This window comes from Nothoprocta perdicaria, unplaced genomic scaffold (assembly GCF_003342845.1).
Source record: "Nothoprocta perdicaria isolate Ctin4 unplaced genomic scaffold, notPer1 scaffold_36, whole genome shotgun sequence".
Classification (NCBI taxonomy): domain Eukaryota; kingdom Metazoa; phylum Chordata; class Aves; order Tinamiformes; family Tinamidae; genus Nothoprocta; species Nothoprocta perdicaria.
In genome coordinates, this window is record NW_020455599.1 from 4,722,471 (window position 1) to 4,749,615 (window position 27,145).

At 42.0% G+C, this 27,145-nt stretch overlaps 1 protein-coding gene across 1 annotated transcript in view; it reads left to right on the forward strand.

Moving 5' to 3' along the window:
* The first annotated feature begins 13,548 nt into the window (after window positions 1–13,548).
* SYNJ2 (synaptojanin 2) overlaps window positions 13,549–27,145 on the forward strand; it is a 64,872-nt gene continuing 51,275 nt past the window's right edge. The window contains exons 1-2 of the mRNA XM_026044397.1: window positions 13,549–13,669; window positions 22,836–22,922. Coding sequence (XP_025900182.1) covers window positions 13,549–13,669; window positions 22,836–22,922 — 208 coding nt within the window. The remainder of the gene's footprint in view (window positions 13,670–22,835; window positions 22,923–27,145) is intronic.

The window sequence follows — 27,145 nt, forward strand, 5'->3', positions numbered from 1 at the left end:
AGCCGTTCTATGTAATCGGTACAGCCTGGCTGAATAGTTGCCTTATTCTGTTTTGCATCGATGTTATTTGTGTCCCAGAAGAAAAATCTGGGTCTGCCTGAATTACCTGAAACCAAAATCAGATGAAGCCTAAGTCTAGATGCTTTTCAGTGTCACGGGTTTTGTTCACGTTTTATAAGCCTTGTCTTTTTCTTTCCTCCTCCCAGTTTTAGTTATTTGCTTTCAAAATTCCATAGTGCAGTGTTGTTTGATACAGCCATTTAAATATGTACAAATTGTAAAGATTGTGTATAAATGTTTTACACCAAATGTAAGATCTGCCTGCATGTAGAAGCAGCTTATATAATAAATTGTTACAATATGTACAGTAAATTCTGAATTCAATTTTTTCAAGCAGCAATTTTTCAGCATTTTTATATGCACTTTTTGGTAAAGAAATGTCTTTGTAACCGATTCGTAACTTGGGGGAGGGAAGGGAGGTCTTTTTACCAATCTCTGAACAGCTCTGTATGCACTAAAGTTGAAGATGCTTGTTCCTGAAGAGACTGTTTTGGAATCCGAGTGTGAGCTGTGCGTCTCCAGTGCAAGGAAGCTGTGATCTTAGCAACTCTGTCAGAGACTCAACACTTCTTTTTGGCAAAAAGCAAAACTGTTTAAGGACTTCTAGGAAAATGAATTTAAACTGATAATAAATATTTATGTACCTCTACGAGGCTATTTTTTTCTTTAAAAATACCACATTGCTTTTTAACAGGACGATGCAGTTGGGGGCTGTGCCCCTTGCAGCACTTCAGCAGCTCGCGCACCTTGGCCAGCTGAGGAATAAGGAGGTCTCTGAGCATCTTCCACGAAGCAGCGTCAGAACCTAACGGGGTAACAGTGTCAGTGACCGCAGGACCACGACGAAGGGTATAAGCCCCTTGTTTAGGTCAGTCCATCGTGTGGCTGCTGGAACCCTTCTTTCTGCAAAGAAGTAGAGCACAGGACTGCTGTGCATTCACGGGTCTGCATTAGCGCGGTGCTAACCCAGAATAGAAATTAGGTTGTCTCCTTCCTCCTCTTTTCTTCCTCTCCRCTGAGGTACATTGATCTTGGCATAGGTAGGTTGGGCACGTGGGAAGCTATAGAAAATCTTTGCACTGGAGATGCAGTCATGAAACAAGAATAGCAAGTTTCAGTAGGACTTGAGCAGTTTCCCTCCTGTATTTTGTGTTAGCTGAATAATTAATCCCTGGAAATTAGGCTTTGAAAAACATTAAAGCTTCTTCCTTGTCCCATCATAATTTTTGTCAAAGGTGAGGTATATCCAAACAGTGACCTTATTCCATAGCTTTTATGAACTAAATTAAGTGTGTTTTGGATTAAGTTTTATAGTTCAGTGGCCAGTTACTACCCAAATAGTCRTTTTTTTTTCAACTATCAAGAAGGAGCAGTACAAAGGGAAGTACTACCTGTTTTTCTTGTCTACAGGGACATATGCTACGTTAGTCTGCAACAGCAGATTTCACTTTTGTGACTTTTTTGGGGTGGGGGGGAGAGTGCAATTGGATCTAGTACAATTACATTATTCTTTGCTATCTTAAAGCCTAGCTATGCCTGAGCACTGAAGTTTTCAGGATATTGCGTGGCTTCTGCTTTCTGTGACATAGTTCTTGAGCATATTACCCTTTAGTCTRTAAATTCAGATGAGATGATACACGCCAGTTGTGCTGCTACTGCGACTAGTTTTGTTGTAGGGCAGCAAGCTAAGTGAGGCTGGCAGCCGCGAGGAGCCGCGGTCTGTGGGAGGCCGGCCACGTTTAGCGCGGGCCGGAGCGCCGGCACAGGGCCGAGCGGCTGCGGGGCAGGGTCAACGCGCAGCAGCAGCGGGAAGCTCCGCGCGCATGTGGAGCTCACAAGGGGCAGCGGGGACAGCGAGGGAAGCCCGGGGGCTCCAGAGTCACAGCCACAGTTCTGCTTTCCCCTTCTCGGTGGTTTTCTGCAACTTCTTTTGTACGATAAACACGGCTAACGCTGATGCATTCCCGAATGAGAACTGTACTTCTTCACTTTGCAGTAGATTCACACTGCTGACCACTACTTACATTATTAACTCATGTGTTTTGTTGTATATATCTAGCTTGGCTAGTTATTTTCATATGGTGTTTGAACGCCACACATAGAAACACACACATAGAGCTACACACACAGAGCTTTCTATGTATCTGTAACAAATAAAATGTAGTTACATTCACATTACCTTCAGAACMCTACTTTCAACTTAAAATAATGCTCATTTCTGTCATTGTATTTACAACTCTGACCAAGTTAGTGTTACTTGTTTTCTTCTCTTTTTAGTCAACTTCAATATGGCATTATCTGCCTACCTACTGCATGCCTTCTACGTAACCATCAGACTTGGAATACATTCCCTTAGACTTCTTACGAGATTTGAATGTGGGATACTGACAAAATCATTACTGAAAACTTTCGCATTGTCCCTGTATGTCCCCTGCTATTAGTTAGACTGATCTACTAGTCAAAGTAGGATATTTTGTTGTTTATGTGGATTCTTCTCAGCAAATCAGCATTATCATTTTTTTACCATTTTTTCTTGATTTCTTTGAGCCAGGTAGCAATAATCTGAACCCAGCTGTCTTATGTTTACCATATGTTATTCTTTCTTTATTCTGTCCTGTGACTGTGTTCTCTTAAAATACCATYACAATAAGTAAGTCACAGGCTTATTTATTTATATTTACTTATTAGTCACAGTCAATTCACTTTTTTAAATTACATGCTAATGAACTTACTTTGTCTTAGCAAACACTTATCAAATGACAGTCACCTTTAATTCGTACTGCTTTTCCTTGTCACTGAATTTCAGTTGACCCAAATCTAAAATTGTTACTCCCTACTAGTTTATCTTGTGACATATGTCTGTCTCCCAGTAATTTATAAACTGATATTCCCAAGAGAGTTTTTCTGGACATATATGATAGAGGAGACTTAACATAATGCAGGAAGTTGATAGCATCAGAAAGTTAAAATATCATCAGAATAGTGACAAAATGGCAGGCTTGCAGAAATTGTAGAAAAATACTGGAGACTTTTCAAGTATTGAAAAATTGGGTTTATTTTCAATTGTACCTTAGTTATAACCTCAGTTGTTAATCTGTTCCCAAAGATACTTTTCAAGAGAGAAGAGGGAAAGTAAGCAAAAAGTACAGGTGTGTACATGTGTATCACACCTATAGATAGGAATGTGCCATGTTGGTGCCTCCTGACAAATGCTGAGCCAGTCCAAATGGGCTAACAAGCCTGGGCAGGGAGTCCAGCAAGGAAAGGGGTCAAACTGAGAAACACACGGAGGTTACTTAACCATTTAACAGAATCAATAAAGGGAAAGGGAGGAGGGAGGTTTATAAAGCAGCATTTGTCATTAGCCAGCTCAGAAGAGGCTTGGCCGGGAGACAAGGGGAGCATTGCCTGAAGAGCTTGAAAAGACACAGGGAGTCTGGAAGTCTGAAAAGAAGTTGTTCTTTGGAGTTTTTAATTAATTTTCAGGAAATCCTGAAAAGATTCGCCTTAAGCCGGAAGCAGTGAAAGAAGAGTCTCCATTGAGGTTTTGTTTAGCTCTGTGGGCGCCTGCTAAAAATAGCTGCATCTGTAACCTGTGCCCGCTGTCGGTCATGATAGTTGAGGAGAACTCCCCGACTCCACCGTGCAGGGCTACCTAGAGAGGAGGTGCTGAAGCTGCTGGAGATGAAGAGTCCTGGGCTGGGCGCAGGGGGTCTGTGTGGCCCGTTTACCAGACAGGAGACCAGCAGCCTCGGCACGTGGCACCGAGCGAGGGCAGGAAGAGCCACGCACAGCACCTGCTCCAAGTGGGTCGGGAGCGCTGGGAGCACCCGGCCCAGGGCAACGTCCCCGCGCGCTTCCTCCAGCTCGGGAGCAAGGTCTCCCCTCACCTGAGGATGAACAGAGCAGCGTGAAGATGCCAGGTGAGCAAATTCCCACATCTGCCTTTTACGTCAGCTAATGGCTTTTCCTACAGGGTCCCTTGCAGGAAAAGTTACTGCAGGGAGGAGAATGAGGAGGGGAATGAGGAGGAAAGGGTGGACTTGCCTTTCACCTTGTGCWATCAAAGACCGCTGCTAAGATATGTGTTTTCTCTGTATCTCGCTGATAGGGAAACTGAGGGGAAAATAAATTAACACAGGACAGGAAGATTGGAGGGCTGAGAACAGAAACTAGCTATTAAATCTGAGGAAGGAATTTGATGCTGAAGCTCACCTAAATTGAAACTTGTAACCCCAGTCCCTGCCCCGTCTCCCCTCTTCAGTTGCTGCCTGGCTCCAGAGCTCCKGGTGGTTGCAATGGTAAAGTTCTCTTACAGGCAAGAATATCCTAAAAATTGCCTGTCATCATGCAGCTCCTGTAAGTGCACCTGCACTTATACAATGCCTCAATGGTTAATGAATTTGATAACAAATTTGGAGACTTGAAAATAACCAGGCAGCAGGCTGCACAGAACAGTAACTCTGAATAGCAATTTCTTAAACTTTCTGTGAGGATAAAGAGACTTAAAGCTAAAAACTGTATTTGTATTTTGATGGGCAAGCTTTTTATTTGTGATCAGTTCTAGTAGAATATGAAGAAAATCAGTTTGCTTTTTAAGACAAAAACAACAACAAAAAAAGAGACCATGGGATAAACATTACGATAATAGTATTTCTAAAGCTGAAGCTAAAAATATATGAGGCTTCTTTCTCATTTGGAACTGTGTCAGAATAACTAGGTTGGGTAGCTAAGGTACTAGCTCTTGTTCCTAGAGTATATGAGTGGCAGCAGATTCTTTTTACAAATCTAGATAGACAGAAGTTCATCTTCTAATCCCATTCAATAAAAAGGTTAATTGAAATGCTTTGCTTTATTATGTTTATTTTCTCTGCTTTGCATTTCTGAGGGAAGAATGTGTCCAGCTGAAGTATTCAGGAGCTGAAGTATTCAGGAATGCATATGTTTCCTTCCTACTCAGACTCAGTGTTCTCTTGGATAAAGTTCAGGGCCTCAGTGAAAAAAAGCAATCAAAAGGAAAAGGTTTTTGCTTATTTACAATGCATACTAATGCTTTCCACTATTACGATCATAATACCCCAACCTATTATTCTATATCCACCTACAAACTGGCAGATTATTATTTAAATAATGGCCCAAAGTACACAAGTCGCTTTCAAAAACACTGTTCTCTTCCACGAGTAATTTAAATGCTAAGCAATCTGACTTTTCTCAAGGAGCTTTATTCCTTGATGGGACCCTCTGCTTGCTTGCTAGTGCAGCATCCTTGTTCCCAGAGCCAGCAAGTAAATCAAGCTTCTAGCAGACCTGGATCTGGTTCTGCTAGAATTACGTGTGATTCACCAAGTGAGCCCTYTGCCAAAGGGCCCCTCAAAGGTCAGGGCCACCCAGAGATGAGGGACAGTTTTCTAATTGGTGTCCAGTCCCTGTAGATTACTTTTCAACTCAATAAAGATTTTGTTTAAAAAAATCGCAGCTGGGAAAGAAGTGAGAAGTCAAACATAGCAGCTGTTCCAGGATAGTAATAAAGTGTAAACCAGACTGCTATGAGGATGGAGTTGTAGAGCCTTACGCTGTGCCCAGAAGGTCCCCTTCAGATTCCACTTACCAGGACTGAGCTGGTCAGGATTCATTTTGCTGGCAAAGAAAAGTGTGAAGTTAAGGATTCTCTTCATTTGTTTTCTCTGTTTAAATAGCAACACTTTCTGAGCTGGAACCAAATTGCAAATCAACAGCAAAGTTGTGCCCCCACCTCRAAAGAAAAGAAATGTTGTGAAGGAGGTTAAAATGCTTCTTCCTTAGTATATTTACGTTTTTTCAATCAAAAAGCTTTACTGGAGCAAGGACTAGTGCTGGTCTAGCAGACAGTCTTGATTCTAGGCAGAGAGAGAAAGGTGAAACAAAACTAATGTAAATCTTTATGCAAATCTTCCAAAATTTAAACCAAATTCACAATCAGTAAGAGGAGTTTGCTGTTTAAAGACTCCTATACTGGAAAATAAGTTTTCAGGAAGGATGAAGAAATTAGAGGTCTGATTCTAATGTGGTATAAATAAGCGTGAGAGCTGTGGTTTAATATATAAAAGAAGAAATCAGAAAAGTTCCATTTGAAGGTGCTGTCTGGCACAGCACCTCTCTGAATGAGCTCCTATGTTTATACTGTAATTAGTTAAGTGTTGATACCTCTAATAAAAGTGGCTAATGGCTTTAAGTCGTTTTTAACTATTAAACAAACAGAGCTTTCCCAAGGGAGTTGTGTGATGTGGAGAAAAGGCACAAGCAAGGAAGGGACACTTCTTTCTCTTGCATTGTCCATGAGCTGCCACTATCTATTGTCATAAAGCATTGGCGGTTTTTCACTGCAAGGGCTTTGTTAGCAGCTCTCAAACAGAATTTCAACCTGAGGAAAATGGAAGTGATGATATTGCTCCCATATGCATATGTACATAGGTACATAAGGCTTTCCAAGGTGCTTATTTCTCACAAGATACTGAGGAGAGCATCACCATGTGTTTTAAGACACAGTGTCTACCATCTAGTGCCTGCTTCGTCCTTTCTCCTACCTTGTTTCTCCTCAAACCTCCACTCCATCAGCTGGTCCTTGCCTCCCACTTTGCCTTACCTGACTCAGTGTCCTGCTCTCCGCAGGTTTGCTCCTTCCTGCTCCCTGGTGATGTTTGTCCCTGACCTGTGGCAATATTCCCAGTACTCTCTGAAGCCTGTTTCACCCTTGGCCTATGCAGAGCAGAGCACTGATTAAGGGCTCTGATTTGTGGCCCCTTACATGAAACCTCTTCTGCAGGAAAGGCTCTTGCGTGGTGTTGGAGCACTATTCCCCCAGCCCCAGAAGAAGTCTTTGGACAACCCAAACAAAACATACTAGATGCTAAAGTTCTGCCTCTCTTGGGGCTGTGCAGTTCACTGCGTGACAATCCACTGCGTGAATTTTTTTAAATTCTCTGAAGATAGAGATGCCAGGCTGGACAGGCCAGGCAGCAACCAGATGTACATTTGCTCTTGCTCCTTCATCAGGCAAACCCTGTAATAGAAATAGAATAAAGTTTCTATTCTGGAGGGAAAAGAAATGTTTAGGCTGCAAATAATTTGGGCTTGGGCTTGTTTCATGTCATCTTTGCATAGCCCCTCTCAACAGGGAGCCCGGGCCAAAGCTCAGCGTGAGGGTGCTCTGAATGATTCGTAACAACCTGCCCTACATTAAGATCACTTCCCCATCACTGGCAGGCTTGGGATGGTCTAGCCAGTAGGAGGACCTTCTCCTGGCGTGGGARTGCTAGGCTTGCCTACTCACCTATGAAGACTTTTTTTTTTTTTTTTAATGAAGTCCATGACCAGTACCAGACTCTCCCAAGTATTTCAGCTGCCTTTGCACTGTAATTCTGGTCAAACTCCCCACAGCACTATGGGCACAGTGTAATCCACACCTTCTGCAGCTTTTGTGGGAGGGAAGGATTCCTAATGCACCTCAACTCCCGCAGTGGTTGATATGTTAGCAGTGAGCACGGCCCAGGCTTAGAAGAACTGGCAATTCTTTTGAGAAAAGGCAGTGCAAAATCTTAGTGAAGGAGAATTGCGCACCTAGAGGTCACATTTTCAAAAATCAAATATTGACCAGCAAGAATGAAAGCCTGTCTATCTATGTTTACCTGTACATACACATTGCCCATGGATTTCATTGATGTATTAGGCATAATTTAAAAAGTCAAATTCAGTTCTCTCTTTTCTGGCCTGTGCCCCTCCTTTACACTCTGTGCTTTTTAGTCAAGCACCTCTTTACAGCAGCAGACCTGGCAAAGATCACACCTCTCTCCGTAGTGTTATCTTGACCTCCTTTCCTTTCAAAAGCAAACAAAAAAAAATCATATATCATTAACTTTGCATTCACTACATAAAGTCAGTAAATAATGGGGCCGTGCAATACTTCTTTTCCCCCTATTTTGGCTTATGTTCCTATTTCAGGTTTCTTTCTCTTAAATAGGCTAATCCTATGTAAGGATCACACAGAGCAGTGCTGCCACACATTGTGTTTGAAGTGGTTTTAAGGACTTGCAACATCTTTCTGAAAAGCACTACTGAAAAAAAGGTTGATAATATATTAATATATCCAAGATCCAATAAGAGTGAAAGAACAGCTGTTGAGACATTTTCCTCTTGTGTTCTCCAAACTAAGTTACCTTTTCTCGGAAAGCAGTGATTTCATTCGCTCTTTAGTATTCATTGTTTCTGAAGGTAAGCAGCTTCTAAAAATCTGCTTATGCCATAATTAGATTTTTTTAGRGTGATGTTGTACAGACAGACCACTCTCCCCCCTTTGGCGGGCAGTGGTCAAATACTGGAATAATTTTTTTTTTTTTGAATTTTTTGACAGGTTGTGTGCAATGGTTCCTTCTGTTCACACATACACCCCAAAATCCTCTGTTTTCCTTCAGCTTTGTGTTATATGTGCAAGAAGAAAAAGAGAGTTGGAAAGTGAGACTATTAAAGAGGTATCAGTCTCCATCACTTTTAAAATATGCATTTCTGTGAACACAAGGTAACTAACAAAACCCTATCAGAAAGTTTTTAGAAAGGTGTTCTAGGCTGTTTAGAAAACTCTAAACAACCAACAATGAAAACAGAGCATGTCAAATGAGTCCATTATCTTCACGGGTGCTTAAAAAACTTCTACTAATGCTCACACTGAARCATCGTTGTAGGAGATACTCTCCCCTGAAGGTCTGATCACACTGAGGACAAACTCTAGTTCAATGAACTTTAAATAAATTACCAGAAATTAGAACCTCACTTCTCCCTGCCCTCTCCTCCCACCTCTCTCAATGGTACAGACCTTGTTGTAGGGTTCATCTGCTCCATGGGCTCCTCTTTTCTGACATGGAGTCTGTATTATTCAGTGGGACAAAAGAACTGAAGAGTCTTGTCTTAACAGAATCCATTTACGAATGAATCACAGTAAGGCAGATTAAGAGTAAATATTTTATCAAGAAATAAAATGTATTGCATGTTAAAAACTATCCAGATATGTAGGAAGCCCTGGTGTGATTTGACTGTCTGCATTTTCTCCTCACCAGTTCCAAATTTTTTATGACTCATTTAATCTAAAAGGCCATTTCCTATTCTTTGTAATTATTTACATTTGAAGTTCATCCTCTGTATCATAACTTGCTTCCTGCTGTATTCTTGCAATTCCCACCCTTGTTTTCATCTCTTTCCATCCGGCTAACTAAAACATCTTAACCTAAAATAAAATTCATAGGTTCCAAACAACATTGGATATCTCTCTTCTCACAGGGGTGAGAGTCTATAATAGAACAGTTCAATTTGTAGTTAAGAGTGAGAAGAGGATCGACTTTGGTGTATTGGGCCAACGGTTTGTCTCTTCAAGTACCTATGTATGGTACTATGTATGGCAGTACCGTGCCCTGGAGAAATGCCACAACAGGCAAATCTGGGATTGCCTCATGTTTTCTTCATAGTTGATTCATAGACAGGAGGATTGGATCCCCTTCATCAAAACCATGGAGCTGGATATGTAGTAATGTTGAAATTCTGCTTTCATAGTTGAAGTTTAATCAGTTGTGTGCACAGCGTGCCACTGTGTGACAGGCATACACAGTCTGTCAGAAGATAACAAAAAGCAAAGACTCAGTAGAAAAAAAAGGCACCAACTTGCATGCTGTGTCTTAGCCTGTGTGGGTATTAAGCCGTTCACTTTAAATCTGAAGATTTTATTTTACAAAGCATTTTGGTTTTCCTGTACAGAATTACATAAAACTAGGCAAGAAAGACTGGAACAAATTGTGGTTTCCTATTGCTCAGAACATGAGAGAGGCATACCTACAACTAATCATAAGCATGTCCATCTGGATGTAAGAGTAAGAATTGTATCTGGTCGCTATTCCTGCCCAAATAAACGGTGCCTGACTAATGCTGCTCATCTGCACATAGTTTTGGGATGAAGACAGTTGAGCTATAAAACAGCTGCTGTTACAGAAAATAGTCTCCTAATAAGAAGAGACTAGTACCTATGAGTGAAGTCAGCCGGCCTTCCCAGATAAAGCACTTTTGATAACCATGCCCACAATTGAAACACATGTGGACAACGTGAGAAATTCCACTGGCCTCCCAATCTGAATCACACCTTGCCCTTAGGAGCATTACTGAAACAGGTAGCCTTCCTCCCCCGGACTCTCTCAGCCACTCAAGTTGAGCTTGAATTTACAGGCCAACCTGCAGCAGAGCCTGCAGCCAGACAGGCCCTTGTTCAGTCTGCAGCTGGAGCCAGCTGGCTCCCTCTTCAGCTGCTGAACCTGCCCTCTTTATTCACTCAAGAAATTTCACCTGAGCAAGAACCTGTGAGACAGAGTCTGCTATTTAAAGTTAGGGATATGCTCTAGTGTCTTGCTCAACTGGAATTTCAGTCTGCTTTGTTAACCCCTGCCTCTCTTCCAAATAATTTTCTAAAGGGTAACACCGATACAGGAATGCTAATGTTAAAAGTTTGATTTCCTACTGTTTCATAAGGATCACAGACCCCCTGGGGCTCTTAAGAGGAAGGTAGGTGAGGAAACATGATCTGAAGAAAGGAGCAGAAAGATGAAAATACGGTCACTGTCCCAAGCAAATGTCTCTGCATCATTTTGCATCATTCCTCTTGCGTGCAYGGCAAGGTCAATCTCTAAACACATGAATGCACATACTAATTTATCACTTGTGCTTCTTATTCTTTTCAGAGCTGCTCTAAAGGAAATGTCACTGACTTTTTGTTGAGAATCAGTGACCTAGCTCCAAGTGTATCAGACTGTCTTCATTACAAAATAGCTTTTTTTTTAAAGTTCTTTGTACAGTCAAGACAAATGTAACCAACGAGAATTCTCTCCATTTCACTGAGTCTGTAAGAGGTGGCATTAAAAACTCACAGCTACGTTCAGAGCAATGTTTTTAATGTTTATTCTGGCCTAGATATGTTACAAATGCTTCTCCATGACAAATTCAGCTTTAAATACAAGTTATTCTAATATTAACTAGGAAATGTGAAAACAATAAAAGGTTTTGCTTGTTAACCGCAGTTACTAATTCTTTTGAGTGTCATGTGCAGGAAAAACTACATTCAGGCATTTCCACCRTTTCTTCCTTATTTACTGAAAATCAAAAGTTTCTGGGATGGAGCAGAAAAACAAAGTGTTCTCAATGACCTTGTGGGCACACACATTTCCTGAGGAATTTGTGACCACTTGAGGCTATGTGTGAATGGCCATAAATCTCCAGGCAGTGCCCTTGCGAGTAATCTTTGATATTTAGATTCAGAGGGTTTTTTTGTTGTTGTTAAAATACCATTGATTCTAGCTGTGCAGTGCCAAATGCTCACAAATACACAGCAGAAGCAGACTAAAACTATCACCAAAGCATTTTTACAGAGGTCCCAGTGTTTGCAAAGACAACAGCACATGGAAAGCCAAATAGGGCTACAGAGAAGCTCCTTCTACCCCAGGGCACAGGGTGCCCCCATCTCTGCGGGCAGCCCACRGTACCCGCCACGTTGTGCAGTTTCTCCTGATGCTCTGTGCTGCCTACTGCAGTCAGCACACGGGACTGAGAGGCAGTATCTGGCTCCAGTAAATGTCCGCTACCACAGACCTGGGAGTGAGAGTCCTTGTAACATACAGTGTGTTTCAGAGGTACACAGAGAGGTCGGGGAGGTGAATCAGAGTGATCAGTGACCAGGTAAAAAGGGACTCACTCTTTTTGTGCCCCTACCTCACCATGGAAGTAGAGCTTTGTCATGCACACTTCTAAAGGTCTGAAGCCCTCCACTTTCRTTTGAGTTTCCCTCTTACATCTTTGTCTCCTCAAATGGATTTGAGGCGCTGGAAAAAAATTATCCTAGGCACACCAGTGTTTGCTCTAGTATTTGGTTTAACAGTTCTGACATGGAGCTAATYTGCATAAAACAACTGTGTTCTGGTAATTTGCTGCAAAAAGCACAGAAGACTCAAAAAGGAGATTCTTCCATCCTTTTAAACACCTAGGTGAGTAATTCAGGGCAACCTTTTAAAATCATCTGTGATAAAACTGTCTTAGACAACTCTACTTAAGTGATACACTGAGAATTTTACCTCAGGCAAACACATTCCTCTAGGGAAACATGACAAAGGTATAAATGGATTTTGGTCTGCTGCGTCTGTAAGAAATGCACAGCAAGACATTTTCTGTTGAACAGAGAACTGTTGCCTATACTCTGTTTTTACGGCCTCTAAAATCCCTGAATGGGGAGCTATGTGCTCATTTTTCCATCCTGTTTACTTTTCTGGGTCATTTCTTCTTAGCTGCCCATGATTGTTTACCTCACCTAACAAAGTGCATTGAAGATAAGGATGCAGAAAGGATACGCCTTTTGTCAACACCAACTCCACTTTCCCTGCCAGATCCTTCCAAAGTGCCATCTGTTTTAAAAGGCACCATAAACATACATACAATTAATCTTTTATTATTATTATTATTATTATTAATGTTACAAGCTATAAAATAACAAAAATGGAAGTGCAGGAGATGGAGGTGGGAGGAAGGTGTTTGCTTTTTGTTTTGTTTGCAACAAGTTCAAAGGGAGCCAAGACTCTTTTAAACTCCAGCTGGCCAAGCACAGTCCCGACTGATGGACTCAACATTATGGCAAGGCAACAACCACAAGTCGTGTTTGTATCGGGAGCTTTGTAGCTTTCCTTAAACTCAAAAATAATAGTAGTATTCCACCCTGCTCATAAAATTCAAGCTTTGTTTACCTTCCTTACATATAAGCAGCACTATTTTTTTTCCCCCCACTGGAAATCACAGCAGATTTTCTCTCCTCTGAGTACATTCCTGTACCTGCACCTATGTGCTCATTCTATCCCCTACGGCTGAACTCTGGAAGAAACTTGCCCGTCACCCGATTCAGCCTTCATGGGAAACGAGGAAGGGAATATTAGGGTGATATTAGACGTGCTAAACTGCATGCTGGACCCCAAATGCTTCACACATGCTGCAGGTGCCAGCAGGCTCCCTGGGCACGTTGGAAGTGCTCGGAGGTCCCGGATCCCAACCCCGCTGCTCGGGGCGCTGCTGGGAGAGGGGAGAGGGGAGCGGGCGGGCGCGGCCGTTACGGGCGGCCGTTACGGGCGGCCGTTACGGGCGGCCGTTACGGGCGGCCGTTACGGCCCGTCCCCGTGGCCGGGCCGGCGCTGGGCAGCTCGCACCTGCGCCGCAGGAGGCGCCGGCGAGGCGGAGCAGCGCCGCCAACTCTCCAAAGTTTTCGAGGGCGCGGGGGCGGGTCGAGACGGGGAAGGAGGAGCGGGGGCGGGCACTGCCGCCCGCCGGGGCTCCCCGGGGCGGCGGGAAGCGCGGAGACCGCGCGCGCGCGGCTGCCCTGCGCGGCTCGGCCGGCGGAGCCCGCGGGGAGCGCCCGTGGCGCGGGAGGCGCCGCCCGCAGCGGCCCCCATGGCTCTGAGCAAGGGGCTGCGGCTGCTCTGGAAGCAGGAGCCGGGCCCCAGCGCGCTGCTGGAGGCGCGCGGCCGCCACGACTGCCTGCTGCTGGAGGCCGGCGCCGTGGCGGCGCTCAGTGAGTGCTGCGGGCCTGGGCAGGGGCGCGGGGGTGTCCTGGGGCCCGCGCCTGGGGGTGTAGGGGACGTGCCAGGCGTCGGTGGGGTGCGGGGTGTCCGTGGGGTGTGAGTAGTGTCCGTGGGACATATGTCGCGCCTGTGTGTGTGTATTGGTGGCGCCTGTGGGTGCATGGGGAGTGCACGGGGTGACCCTGGGGTGTGGACACTTGTGGGCAGCTGCTCGGCRCTGGGGTGTGGTGGCGGTGGCCAGTTCTGGAGGTTAGACATCCTCCCTGTTGSCTGGAGTTGAGGGTAGTTGTGGGGACTTGGCCCTGTGCAAAACATGCAGGGTTTTGCCGGCCTTAGAGTGTTCAACCCCCCACTTTGAATGTGGTGTCCAGCACCCACTGGGTCTGCCTGCTGGGTAAAGCCAGGGAATGATTCCTGTGCTCTCCCTTGGCCGGCATCTCAGCCAGCACCACCTCCTTGTGTGACCCCAGGGCAGGTCTGCCCCTCACTYGCTTTCCCTCTGCTCCGGATACCCTTAGTCCTCTTTCCAGGAGCTGGGCTGGGAGAGGCAGGAGCAATCAGTCCCTTATTTGCCTTGGTGACTGCAGTGCCTCCGGGCAGAGCACCTCTTCTGTGTGAGCCTTGCACAAGCCTTACTGCCTAGGAGGCTCTGGAGAACTTCCCCAGAGCCAGCACCTCATGGAGAAACTTCTCTTTAGCTCCATGGGGGCCCAGGCAGTGGCCTAGACACACAGCTCCCGGCAGAGATTGGGTTGGACTGGATGAACTTGAGATGAATGTCCTGTGCAGGAAAGGACAGCCATGCTGCGGGCACGCCGTACCCGCTCCCGCTGGATACAGTCCTTAGCTGTTTRGCTCCTCACTGAAGAGAGGAGCTCGGCCCTCATCTGGGCCAGTGAAGTCCTGCTCAGTGGTGTCTCATAGTGGCTGCCCATGGCCTGTGCTTGCTGCCTGTTAGCATTGCCAATGTTTAGGCAGTCACAGGAGAAAAAGCAGGGGATTGAGAGTATCGGGTRCAATAAGTATCGCGGCGGGTATGTTGTGCTTGTGCTGTGTTCTGCATGTAGTAGAAGTCCTGTTCCTGCATCGTGCTGCAGCTTACAGTGTGCTAGGAGTCTGTACTTGAGCAGCTCAAAGGAAAGGGGGGAGATTTAAACCGTAAACTCTTGGTAGGAAGCACTGGTGTATTTTGTGCTTTGTACAATGCCAGTTGCAAAGTGAGCACTGAAGCACGCATGGCCCGCAGAGGAGGGCGGGGGGCATGAAGAAGCTGCACTGCATCTTCTGCTAAAGACTGTTGCAGGGCATCCAGACTAAAACACATCATTTTCAGATTGCAGGGGTTTTATGGACAGAGAGAAGGCCTACCCCCCACACCTCCCTCCCCCCAAGTCTACAGGTGACAGATGATTTTCATAAAAACAGTTCTGACTGTGGAAAAAAACCTTACTACTCCTAATAAAGCAACTGTTTTGTTTCTTGTTGAATTCCTTGGTAATATGAGACCTTAACATGCAGAGAAAAAATGTAATATTTTTCTAAGCTTTTTTGGGGGGCCATTTTTATTTATTTATTTTTTTAATGTGCAAATTCTACAGAGTAAAAGGTCTGCCAGTATTGACAAGAATCTGCTGGCATTAAAGCTCTCTACTGGCATCAGTGTGTTTTGATTAGACTTTTGGTTATTGTSATGAAAATCCACTATCTAAAGCAAATGTGCATAAATAAAACTGAGATGAGTGCTCATCTAGTAACTGAGCCATTTGTATCAGCAGTAGTAAAGATTTTTTTACAGGGTAAATAATTGAAATAGCTTCCTCTCCACCAGCATTGCTATCCCTCAGTTTGAACTGCTGTTACTGAAAGAGATTGGAGAGTTTATGTAGATTTTTTAAATGTATATTAATTTTCTGCAAACATTTTGGAGTAGGCATCTGTATAGTGGCATGTTTCCCATGTCTTTGAAAGTCAAAACATCACGTCTTGAGAAATAGTAAGCATCCATGCGTTTGCATCCAGCCTACTCCATGTTAATAGTTTTATCATGTTAATTCATTTGATTTCCCTTTCCCTTCCTATAGGGTTAGTTCCTGTATTCTAGGAAAATCTGGTTTATCAAGCTGAGCCTGTTTAGTTGGTTTCTTCTGTTTTTAATGAAGCAAAGGACCAGAAAAGGAGGGGAAATCCAACAACAGACACCGTGATGGTATATTTATATGAACTATAAAGAGGAAACTCCCCAGCCAGGGTGATGCCAGCAACAGCACTAACTTTGTTTTGTTTTACTAGGCTTCAGGTCCCTACTGCCTGCAACAAATTGCAGTGGAAGGTTAGCACTTTGTACATATGTTTCACATATGCTAGCTTTAGGATTATATTATTTTTTTCCCCRTTTTCTATCCCTAAAATCCAGTCTTAAAAATTGCAAATCTGTGTGTTTTGCAAGCTTCCACAACCTGTTTAAAAGGAAATACATGTACCTGGAGTGCTCAGGTTGTGCAATAATTTATACAGGTCTGTAACAGCAGCTTCATGTGTGGCGAGGAAGAGTCATGGATGGACAGTGAAGGATGGAAAAAAATTTATTGTTCATTATTTTTTCCTCTTAATTAYTACACATCACATTGCTCTTGAGCAGATATGTCATATGTGTTCTTTTTGAACTTCGTTTGCTTCTACAATATTTTCATYCCAGAAGGGATAAGAATGTTTTTAGTCAAATTATCTCCTGCTTGATACTCAATTCAAGGGGCAAAATGGAGTGAAAACCATCCTAGAAAAGAAATGTTACAAGCAAGTAACCTAAATGAATGTGCATTCTTGTGTACAGGCCATAAACCTCCAGAAAACACACAATCAATATAAGTAATAAGATCTTTTCAAATATGTAAAGCCCAAAATTGATACTATGTTGTGAATAGAAGACGATAGGAGGATGTTAAATTGTGATGATTTTAGTTGCGTGCAGTTCAGAATTTCAGTGTCCAGTAATTTCACATTTTTAATTGAAAAATTGGTTGTACCTTTGAAATCTCAGTACTGAAAAGGTATTTTGGAGATCTTTAATGCCTGATGGCACTTGGGATATAGCTGAAGAAGTTCTTGAAAGAATCAAGGAAACAAAATCAGAGGGGGGCCACTACAGGACCTTGAGCCCCTTCGCTTTTCTCTGTGGTGTTTTAACAGGGCAGCCACACAACTTTCTGTTCTCGTATAAATTAAACAATATTTTTAAAAGCAGTGAGTTGTTTTCTTCTTCTCATGATGTCACTGTAGGGGGGGAGGGTGTAACTCTCTGCTTAGAGTTTCACAGTATGTTTTGCAAGAGGCTTTTTTTGCCTTTAGCAACCCAGAGTTTTTAGTCCTGCCCAGCAGGACGGATKAGAGCCTGAAATAATCCGTGAGGGATTCTCCCCGCTAGAGCATCACTTCCCAGCTCGTGCTGTGAAAGAGGCTTGGAATCAAGAAAGATGTGGAAAAATTGTCACCACTTTGAAAGCTTTTGCCTGCACAGTAGTGCATATAGATATCCGTGCAGTTCCTGCTTATAGCACATTGCCATTTCAGCACTTTRTAGGTTAAATGAACTGCATGCTGAGGATCTAGTGTTAAAACTTTTTTTTCATAGTTAATTAACTTCGTTATAGTAGGTCACCTCGGTGAACTGTCAACTGGAGTGCTTTGCTAGAGGAGYTCAGTACAGTGTTTGTGCTTTTGCAAGGACAGAGCTAAAGGGTGCATAGTTCTTTTTTTGTAAGCACTTTGGTTCTGACATTAGCCCTTATTAGAGGCTTAATTAGACATCTATTACAACGGATCTTGAATTACTGTAGTCTTTTTCAAAAGTCCTAAGATGCAATAAGGAGAAAGTGCATGTTTTTGCAAATAAGACTGCATGTTTTCTCTCCAGGAAAACAAAACAAAACCTCCCAGATCCGGAAAGGAAGCCTTTGCTAGAGACAAATGTGCACCTACCTAAGAGGTGCAATTTGCAGCTAGCCCCAGAGCGGCTCTGCKGCTTCTCCGCAGCTTCAGTTGTGAGTAGGTTTGCTGTGGTGACTCCCGTGTGGCTGAGTGAAGTCTGGACCGAGCCTTGCAGGGGGAGGGATGTAAAACCAGGACGTGGCCTTTGTTTACCTGAGTGCTTCTTTCGCAATCTCTGTGCTGTCTATACCTGCACAGTTTACAATTAGGTTTCCTTTTGTGTTTGTGTGCATAAATATGCCACCGAGTGGGGTGGGGAAAACTAAACACCAGTACTTGTGCAAACTCGTGTACATGAAATGACTGGATGTGTTTCCATATACTATTTCTACACRCTGTCCAAAACAATGAGCACTTCAGCATGATTTATTTTACTCTTAGGTTGGGGTATTGATATAGCTAATCTCAGTATTCTCTTTGCATTCCTGCAGCATCTTATTCCGAAACTTTTCTAGAACAACTTCTTCACTTTTTTTTTTGTCTAATTTTGTTCACTTTTTTCCCACTTGGGGGACGCTACAATACTTTAAAAATACTGCAGAATATATTTTTATATATTTTGTACTGCAGAATATGTTTTTATATATTTTGTATCTGTATGTAAATCAGTATTTATAGCTAAGTAGATGTCTAAATATTTTCATAAACAGATTTAAGAAGTAGAGGGGGAGAGTCAGAATCTGTAACCTGTCCCAGACTCTTTTCTTAAAAGCTTTTTTTTTTTTCTTCTTCCCCTCTTCCTGTTTCACCTGACTTTTGCAGGTATTACTGTCTCTGTCCTTAATATTAGATTTGAAACTATGGTATCCTTATGCCCTCTCTTCCTGATACTGAGTTTTTGAGCACCAAATATCTGAAGAATCACGTGGGCTTCTGCCTAAGTCTGTGGGAGCTGAATCAGCCCTAAGGAAGTGTTGAATTAAGGAAACTGCCAAAATCTAGAAGGTTCTTGCAAATCATGAAATGAAATTTGTAATCTGTAAGTGGGAAATTGGGCTTGGATAGTCTGTATATACACCTGTGTACTTCAGGTGTATATACCTCTTCATGAGTATTTTGCACTTTGGCAAAAAGTCACTTTTAATTGGTTTTACTGTAGTTTGATTTCATTAAATTTGTGTGTGTGGGTCTTGTACTGCAAGGGTTAAAATCTTGAGCTAACCTTACATATAACTGACATGAGGAGCTTTTGAATAACTGATGCTTGCGGAATGCATATAGCGTGCAGGCAACACAGTGCAGAAGTAGTGCAGAAGGGCGGATACTCGGTTACAGGCTTAGTGGAAGGAAAGATTACTAAAAATATATTAGTGGGAAGCTTCAGTGGGGCTTGGTAATTGCTATATGCACCCTGGAGTGCTTGTAACCATTATTAAATAAACAAGTGCACTGTATATTTGAAAAGCTCCACTTGTTCCATAAGTAGGAATCTTACAGGTGAGTTTTATCCAACTACAAGTAGGACCTACTTTCATTTTATATATATATATATATAWAWAWAWAWATATWTTTWTATATATATATATATGTGTTGTCTCTCCTTTGCCTGAGGAAAAAAAAACAGGATTACCCAGCTGTCTTCCTAGGTTTTCAGGCAGATGTTGCCTGTGCATTTCAGCAGTGGCTTTTGTGAAAACCACTACCGGAAAAGCAAAATACCTTTCTCTTTGGAACCTGTACCGGAAAATCACGGAAGTTAYTTTCATGCTACCGATTGAAGAGGTGCGGTATCTTTGAACTCATCTGGCTGTCAAATGTTGCAGCTGAAACAGCATTAAAATATTTTAGCCCCATTTCCCATATTATTATAACGCAAAGTAAGTTCTTTGAATCTAGCTGGGATAATTTTAGTCAATATCATGAAAACTACCTCATTATTCTTCTGTTAAATCTTCTAAAGAGAAAAATTTAATACCATCATTCTCATCTCCCTTTCTTTATTTGCCAGCATGTTACCACCCACAGAGTGATGTTAAGCAACTATGCAGCAGTTTTAATTTGCTGTAGTGAGAAGTCAAATGGATTAGTTAAACCAGCACTGAAATTWTTCAAAACTCTGATTTGTGCAAGGAAGCAAGTTAGGGCTGAGCATGTGAGTGGGGCTCAGCAGAAAGGCAGAAACTTCTTAAAATGCTGCAGCTGTTTCCAAAGCCCTCAGCTGTCTTGGAGGAAAAGAGCCTGTAAAAGAGGCAGGGCGAAGTACCTRTTCTGAGTGGCGAGGCATTTTAGTAAAAGTTCATCGTCCAGCACAGGCAATAGCACATTTGTTAGTTTTGACTGTTTCTAGACATTCACCTTTTGCTTCTGGCTTTTCTGTGCTAGCATGATATGCACGTAGCAAGTATTCCCAGAGATGTTTCAGACCAGGTTTTGATACCCCTTMCTTGAGATTTAATAATAAGAGTTTATTAAGATTTGCGAGTATTTCTTTTTAATTATAAGGTAGGAAGTAGGCTCAAGCCGCCTTCAGTGCCCTTTTGGAGTCGTGCTTTGGCTGCTCACGTTTGTGTGCAGTACTTTGCACAGTGGTGGTTGTGGAGGGGGGTTCCCCTATGATAAAATACGAATTGGCTGGCCCGTGTGGTAATACAATGGAGCTTGCTGGTGCTCAGGAGAATGCAGCCCTGCTGTTACCTGTGCACAGGCTGGGCACAGCAGGGTAGAAGGAAAGAAMAAGGAATCAAGACTGAATCCGCCCCTCAATCCTGACTGTCTTTATAGGGGCTGCGCGGGGTGCAGAGCGCCTGCCTGGCCTCTTCTGTGCGAGGCCTGGGCCTTCTCCCACTGCAGCCAGAGCCTGGCCTGCATCTGAGGAATATGATGGGACTCCAGCAGTTATAACATACTTCCTGCAAAATCCGGTCTCTGCAAAATAGGCTGAAATATTTTGGCCTCTTCATGCACCATAGGCCTGCAACTCTGGCACATTCCCTTGTGCTTTATTCCCGTGCAAGATCGTACAAACACACTGTATCTTCTGAGGATGCATGGAGGTGGTCAAGGAAAGATCACTTTGTTACTTTTTGGTTTCTCAATCTAAATTGCTTCAAGGAGCAGAGTGGACCATAGAATAAAAAATGAGATCCATGTGAAAGAAGGTGATAGGAAGTTGTTAGCCAGCCTCAAGGAGTGGCAACAAAGGCAGGACCTTTTGGAACTTGCATTAGGAGCTGACTCCTTCAGAGAGCCCTGCCAAGGCTGCTGCCTTGACTGATCCTACTGCATTGGCAAATGTTCTGTCCAGAGGTTTCCTGAGAGGGAAAGGGTTTTCCTGTCCCACTATGGGCAAACCAGGCTCTTAGTCTGGTGCATTTGGTGAGTCGCAAGCCAGGAGCTGTCTCAGCTGCACGCAGGGCTGCTCTCTCCACCTGGGAAGCTCTGGTTCCTGTGGGCACCAGGGTCAACTGCTGCTTGGCATTAGCTGCAAGACTTTTCTATGCTGATATCAACTCCATTCTTTTGGATCGTGCTCTTAGCAGCCACATTAGAAGCCAGCTTTCCAAACCATAGTTTTGTTTTGAAAAGTATCACTGTGCTTTCAGGATGCCTTTTCAATGCTTTCAAGTTATGCCTGCCAGTTGGCAAACCTCCACATCAGTCTGAGATCTGAATTTCCTTGCTATTTCTGTCATGCTCTTTCTTCTCACAGACAGAATGTTTTGTCTTTAAGTTTGAAAAGTACATCACTTCAAACTTCTTAAAAATATGTGTGTATGTGTAAATATGTAAATATAKATAAAGAAGGCCCAACAGAACAGTATTTTTAATGAAACATTTTATATTGTATCTAACTAAGCTTCCAGAGACTCAGCTCATAATATTTAAGCTGTTGCTGTGAGAATTTTGCATTTCCCCTTAAAGATCCATTTATTCTCCCTCTGTTACTTACGTTTTATCTCTCTGCTGTGCATGATATTGACATTTTACTAGCTTCTCATCATCCATTCAGTGTTTCTAGGAAAGCAAAGTACCTAAGTTGTGCAAATCTGATGTTAAAATTAAGAAAAAATAATAACCTCATCATCTTTAATCATCAAAGATACAAAAACTGAGACAAATCTGTCTTTATTTCCTTTGGAGGTTGCCTCTGCTAAGGGCTTAAGAACAATTATGGGAGTGGAATTATTTTTCCTCTTACTTCAACATGTCAAAGACAGATGAGTTTTTTATTTGTCTTCCATGCTGCTCAGTGAGCTGCTTGCTTCTCGAGTTTATGAAAAGCAGCCTGTTTCTTAGCTTTCTATTTCTCATCCATTGCAGGAAGGTCAGTTCGTTCTCTTTATGCTGGGGAAGTCAACCTTTTTTTAGCTGTTAGTTTAATAGGAGTGTAAGATCATAAAGTCGTTGGCTAGCCTCTAGAAATAGCATGYGTCTGTTTATCTGCTATTTAGGAAGTAAATGAATGCTTGGGGAACACAGCCTGTTTTCTTCACTCATGAGGCTAAATTTACCACTCACCTGTAAATGTATAAAAAATGTAGACTTGCTAGTTATTTATGCTTTAATGTAGCCAGGGACAAGTTTGAGCCATATTCTGCCTTAGTATCTTAGTACTCTTTTTGTGGGACTCAGGTAACCCATTAGTCACTTACTGCAAGAATGTGCTAATCTAACAGCATCTGCCCTATTAATTTTATTGTTTTAAATCAGTGGATTCTTCCTTCACCAATAAAATGTAAGGTTAGTTCCTCTTGAAATCAACCTCTTGCATGTTATGTCAAACCATGTTATCATGAATACATATTTCTGATTCTGTCTGAAATCAGACTTTGCAAATCAGAAAATGGAAATCACCTTGTATGTCAAGAAAAGCTGTGTTGTATTTTAGCTTATCACCAATGGAATATTCTTTTTGTATTTTAGAAAAGTTGTATGTGTCTTTGCATATTCTTACACTGATGTGGCATCTGCAAACATTTGTACAGTAGAATAAGACTACTCATGATCATGATGATAGTTCTTTCCTCCAAGGCAGAGGCAATTCACAGCCATAGAGCAGCCCCATCACTTTGTAACTGTGCTCTTAACAGCAGCGCAGACCCATCTGTGCGCTCTAGTAGTTTTGTTTATTGTGTGAAATCCCCCAGGAGGGGTTGGTAGAGACTGTAGTGGTCTGCAAACCTGGTAATAACTGGAAAGCTAAGGTTTGTTGCCTTTTGTTCTGTTTCTCAGCTCCAGAAGAAAAGGATGCAATTAAAGGACAATATGAAAAACTGCTGGATGCCTATGGCTGCTTAGGGGAACTTCAACTAAAATGTGGTAAGTGACTAACTGAGCAAGATTACAAAATGCTCAGACATGCTGGTGCTCTGTAGTGCCAAATAGCTAAAAGTGTCTAGTTCCTTAACTTTTGAAACCAAATCGGGCCATGTTAGATACAGTTTGGAAAAGGTCTGTTTCTTTTTCCATGTTGTGTCAAAACTTGCTCTCAAGTAATCATTTTTTTCACTTTTGTCTAACATTTTTAGCTGTCTGAAAATAATTGTGGGTGKTTTTTTTTGTTTGTTTTGTTTCTGTTTTACCACATTTGTCCAAGCCGAGCACTATTTTCCCCTTACATTTTGAAGGATCAATTCTAAACAGTGACTGGTTGTGTCCACCTGACGCTGTAGTCCTGCTGACTCCCAGTCCTTGCTATAATGCTCAATTTTCTTTAAACAAGGAGTTTGTATGGAAAAGGATTTGCAGCAACAGGTCTTTAACTGCATCTAGTATAGCATGGGATATTTTTGGTCATATCTGTAAATTTCTGTACAGTTTCGGAATCTTGATTTAGCAGAGAATTTTTTATTACACAGTCTACAGGAGAAATGTTAATGGAAAAAGTGCGTTACATAGAACAGTCATAGATTTGCAGATAGTTCAGGTTGCAATGCATTGATGAAAAAGATGCATCGAGACAAAATGCTAATGATATTAAAACGTGGTGCACTTGAAACCTTGGCATTATCTGTGTTTGCTAAAGAAAGCACTGTACACCTTGCTGCCCTGGTCTTCTGACAGTAAGCCTTGGCTTTGGGTAGGAGGAATGGCCCATAGCTTAGTGCTTGGGCAAGAGATATGCCAGAAGCAAGGGTGGGGTGAGCACTGTCCTGTTAGACCAGCACATATCAACTTATATTTCTATGGCCCACCTACCATCCTGTGAGTTGAGTAATATGACTCGGGGTCGATTTGAAGTGGTAGCTGCAACCTGAGAGATTTTTCTTTTCTACTGCAGACACACCTAGTCATTTAAAATTTATGTGGGCTTTTTGTTTGTTTTGTTTCTTGTGGAGTAATTAGGCATTCCTGTGAAGATTAATATCAATTTGTTAATGTAATTAAAAATGGAGGGTCTGTGGTTGTTTTTTTTTCTTGGAACCTTGACCTGTTTTTCCGCATAGGGGTTTAATTAAACTTGTTGTAATCATGAAGGAATGCAGCTATTGAATTCAAGCTGAGGATGAAGGTAGTTTCTTGTTCATGATGTGATCTAAATAACTCCTTTTTTAGTATGCTTATTAAAAATATGAATGATTTAAAATTGGGCATGACAGAGCCTTATTACTGACCTTTTTTCCCTTTATTCCTGTTCTCCATGTTCTTCTTGTTGAACAAAACCTGCTTAATTTGACAGCCCACACTGACAGAGTTTTTCCTCTCTAAGCTCTGCCATTACACCTCTGTCTTTGTACAGAACCTCTTTCGGAAAGGATTGTTAAAAAAAAGATTGATAGTTTTATAAAGCAAGTTTAGTAGTAAGGGCCAGCTGCTAGTTGTGGTTGAATGAAAAGTCAGAGGGTCATGCTGTACTGGTAAGCAAAGGTAAGCAAGCATTTCCCAGTGCAGACTGTATTTTAAAAAAGCAAAATAGCAACGAGATAGCCTGCCTGCTATCTCACTAGTGAAAAGAAGGTAGCTCAATTCTTTTTCCTCTCAATTAGATGTTTCATCTTAGATGCCAATATATCCCATCCCTTCAGCTATTGCTTACATCATAGATTAATATTAGGAAAGAATGGAACTTTTATTTTTTTGCCTATTTTTTACTAATGCATTCTAGAAGTCCATAATTCACCAAGTCTTTGCTCAGCATCAGTAATGAGTTAGTCCTTGTTCAGGTGTCTCACTGTTGTTTTTCACTAGTGGAGACCTGCAGATAGTAAGCACTAAAATAACAGAAAATATTTTAAAAAGTGTATTGCACTGGGTTTGAAGAGCAGAAGGGGAGACATGAAAGATGACTCTGAGGACTTTAATCTGTAAATATTGCTACTTAGGAATCCAAATAAAACACATTGTATGCCTGCCAAATCATGCTTTTCACAAGAAAGTCGATGAAATATGTGAAGCTGGTTTGTGAAGTTAATGTTTCCCAGCAGCAATAACATTCACTTCTCTGTACTTATGTCTATTAGCATGACTCACTAAGCTCTCCTGCTTTCTTTTGTGAGGTGGATGGCAGCAGAATGAATCGTACAGTGTTTCTGGGCTGTACCTCAGCCAAGATTTTGCAGCCAAAGAAGATCTAGCAGTGGCAAATACATTTTAAGCAATGCTTTAAGAGCTGGATTTGCAGTGTTTGGTTTAGACACTGAGATGTCAGGAAGGCTGCATATATAAGGTACTATTTTGATACCAATAGCCATGTAGGTTGTGTAGTTTAACACAGCTGCAGTATCTGGGGAGACAATTCATTTGCTTGTGTATATATTCTTACTCTTCTGTGTGGAAATCTAAAGGAAGAATTTTCAATCACAAAAAGGACAACTAGGTGTCTAGTTCTTATTCCTTTCGATAACTTCCTGATATGTAACTGAATTTGGAAGAGAGAGTATTTTTGAGGTTAGAACTATGGTCTAAGAAATCTTGATCCCTTTATGATTCTGCTGTAGATTTCCTCAGATTTTCAGCTAATTGATAGAATCAGCTCCTCTGTTCTGTTCTGGTGCCGACATCCAGGTGAATTTGAAGGGAGGTGAGAAGCCTTTGGAAAACTGTATTTGAGAACTTAGCTGTGGCTCTTTGGGTTGTGAAATGACGTTGAAAATGCTTTCCAGGCATTCATGCTTATTAATTCTTTGAAGATCCTCATTTGCTAAAGTGATACAGGGATGTGTCTCCAAAAATCTTTCTCGACTCGATTCTGATGTCTGTGAGAATGGAGACTAGTAGGTCTGTGTGTGACATGGAAAGCAGCTCTAAATATGGTCAGTGCAGCCTGAGCCACAGCAGTAATTCTGAAAAGAAACAAAAATTTACTGGATGTGGTAACACAGATTAAAGTTCCAAAAAAAAAAAAAATGCAGGATTGCATTGAACAAGTGATTCAAGTTTTCATATGAAGTCTTGCTCTCCTCTAAAATGTGGGTGAGATAGAACAGCCTCAGTGAGCATCAGGCTATGGCATGGTTGCATTGCAATGGGGAGAGAGAGCAAAAAAGTTAGTGAAATAATTCTTAAAAGGAAAAGGTAGCCTTGAAAGAAATATTTGCAACTAAGACAGACAAAATAAGAGTCGCCTCTTGCCAGTTTTTTGTTGTAGCTCATGATAGGAAGCTCTGAAATCATTCCATAACTGCAGGGAAACAATTGCCTTGAGTCATGCAGGCTGATTAAATATAGCAACTCTTGGGTTGTTGGGTGTGACACGCCAGAACTTTATATCCTGTAGTGGTCTTGCTGAACATTGATTAAGGCAGTTGGCTTTGCAAGAGCTTTTAAAACAAAAAATGAGTAAAGTTGTCCTTTGCCTGCAGTGTGTAGCCAGGTAAGAGGCTGTTTGGCACATACTGCCGTGAAAAGTTCATTTCTCACCTTTCTTTGACAGGCTTCTTTAGGCTTTATGATGATTGACTGTATGTCAACATTTATATCTCTGTATCTGAGGTCAAAGTTTGGTCCACAAGTTTTGAAAGAATATTTTATTTTTCTTTAGTACTGTCAGTAGGTTTTGCTTTTGCACAGATGTTTTGCCCTAGTAAGCATGAGCAGCGAGGAGCACTTCTTCTTTTGCTCTGACATTATTTCAGAGCTCCCTTTAAAGCATCCCAAATCATTTCCCTAGGAAATGATGACTGCTTCCTTAGTTCTGATCCTCTGTTGCAATTCTGATGTTCTTAGATCACTTTTATTTGTCTGTAAATTTTTGGAAAGGCTAAATGAAGAAATGAAGATGAGAGTTTCTAAGATGAGAGGCCCTGTAAATAAATAGTTTGCAGCCGACAGGGTTGTGTCTATGAAGTAAAGGACAGACAGTCAGACTGGGAGTTTTGATCCCTTCACAGGAAAATTTTTCCGTTTTCTAGGTTGTTTTTCATTGGCTTTAGTGCCATTCCCACCTATCATTTATCAGGCACTTTGCAATGGTGTCAGCTGAATGTAACCTGATTTCTGCTACTGTGCTAGACATTGGTATCAGGGAAAATTATGATTTTTTTCTCCCACCTTATTTCTGTTAATTACTTGTGTGTGTGTGTGTGTGTGTGTGTGTGTGTGTG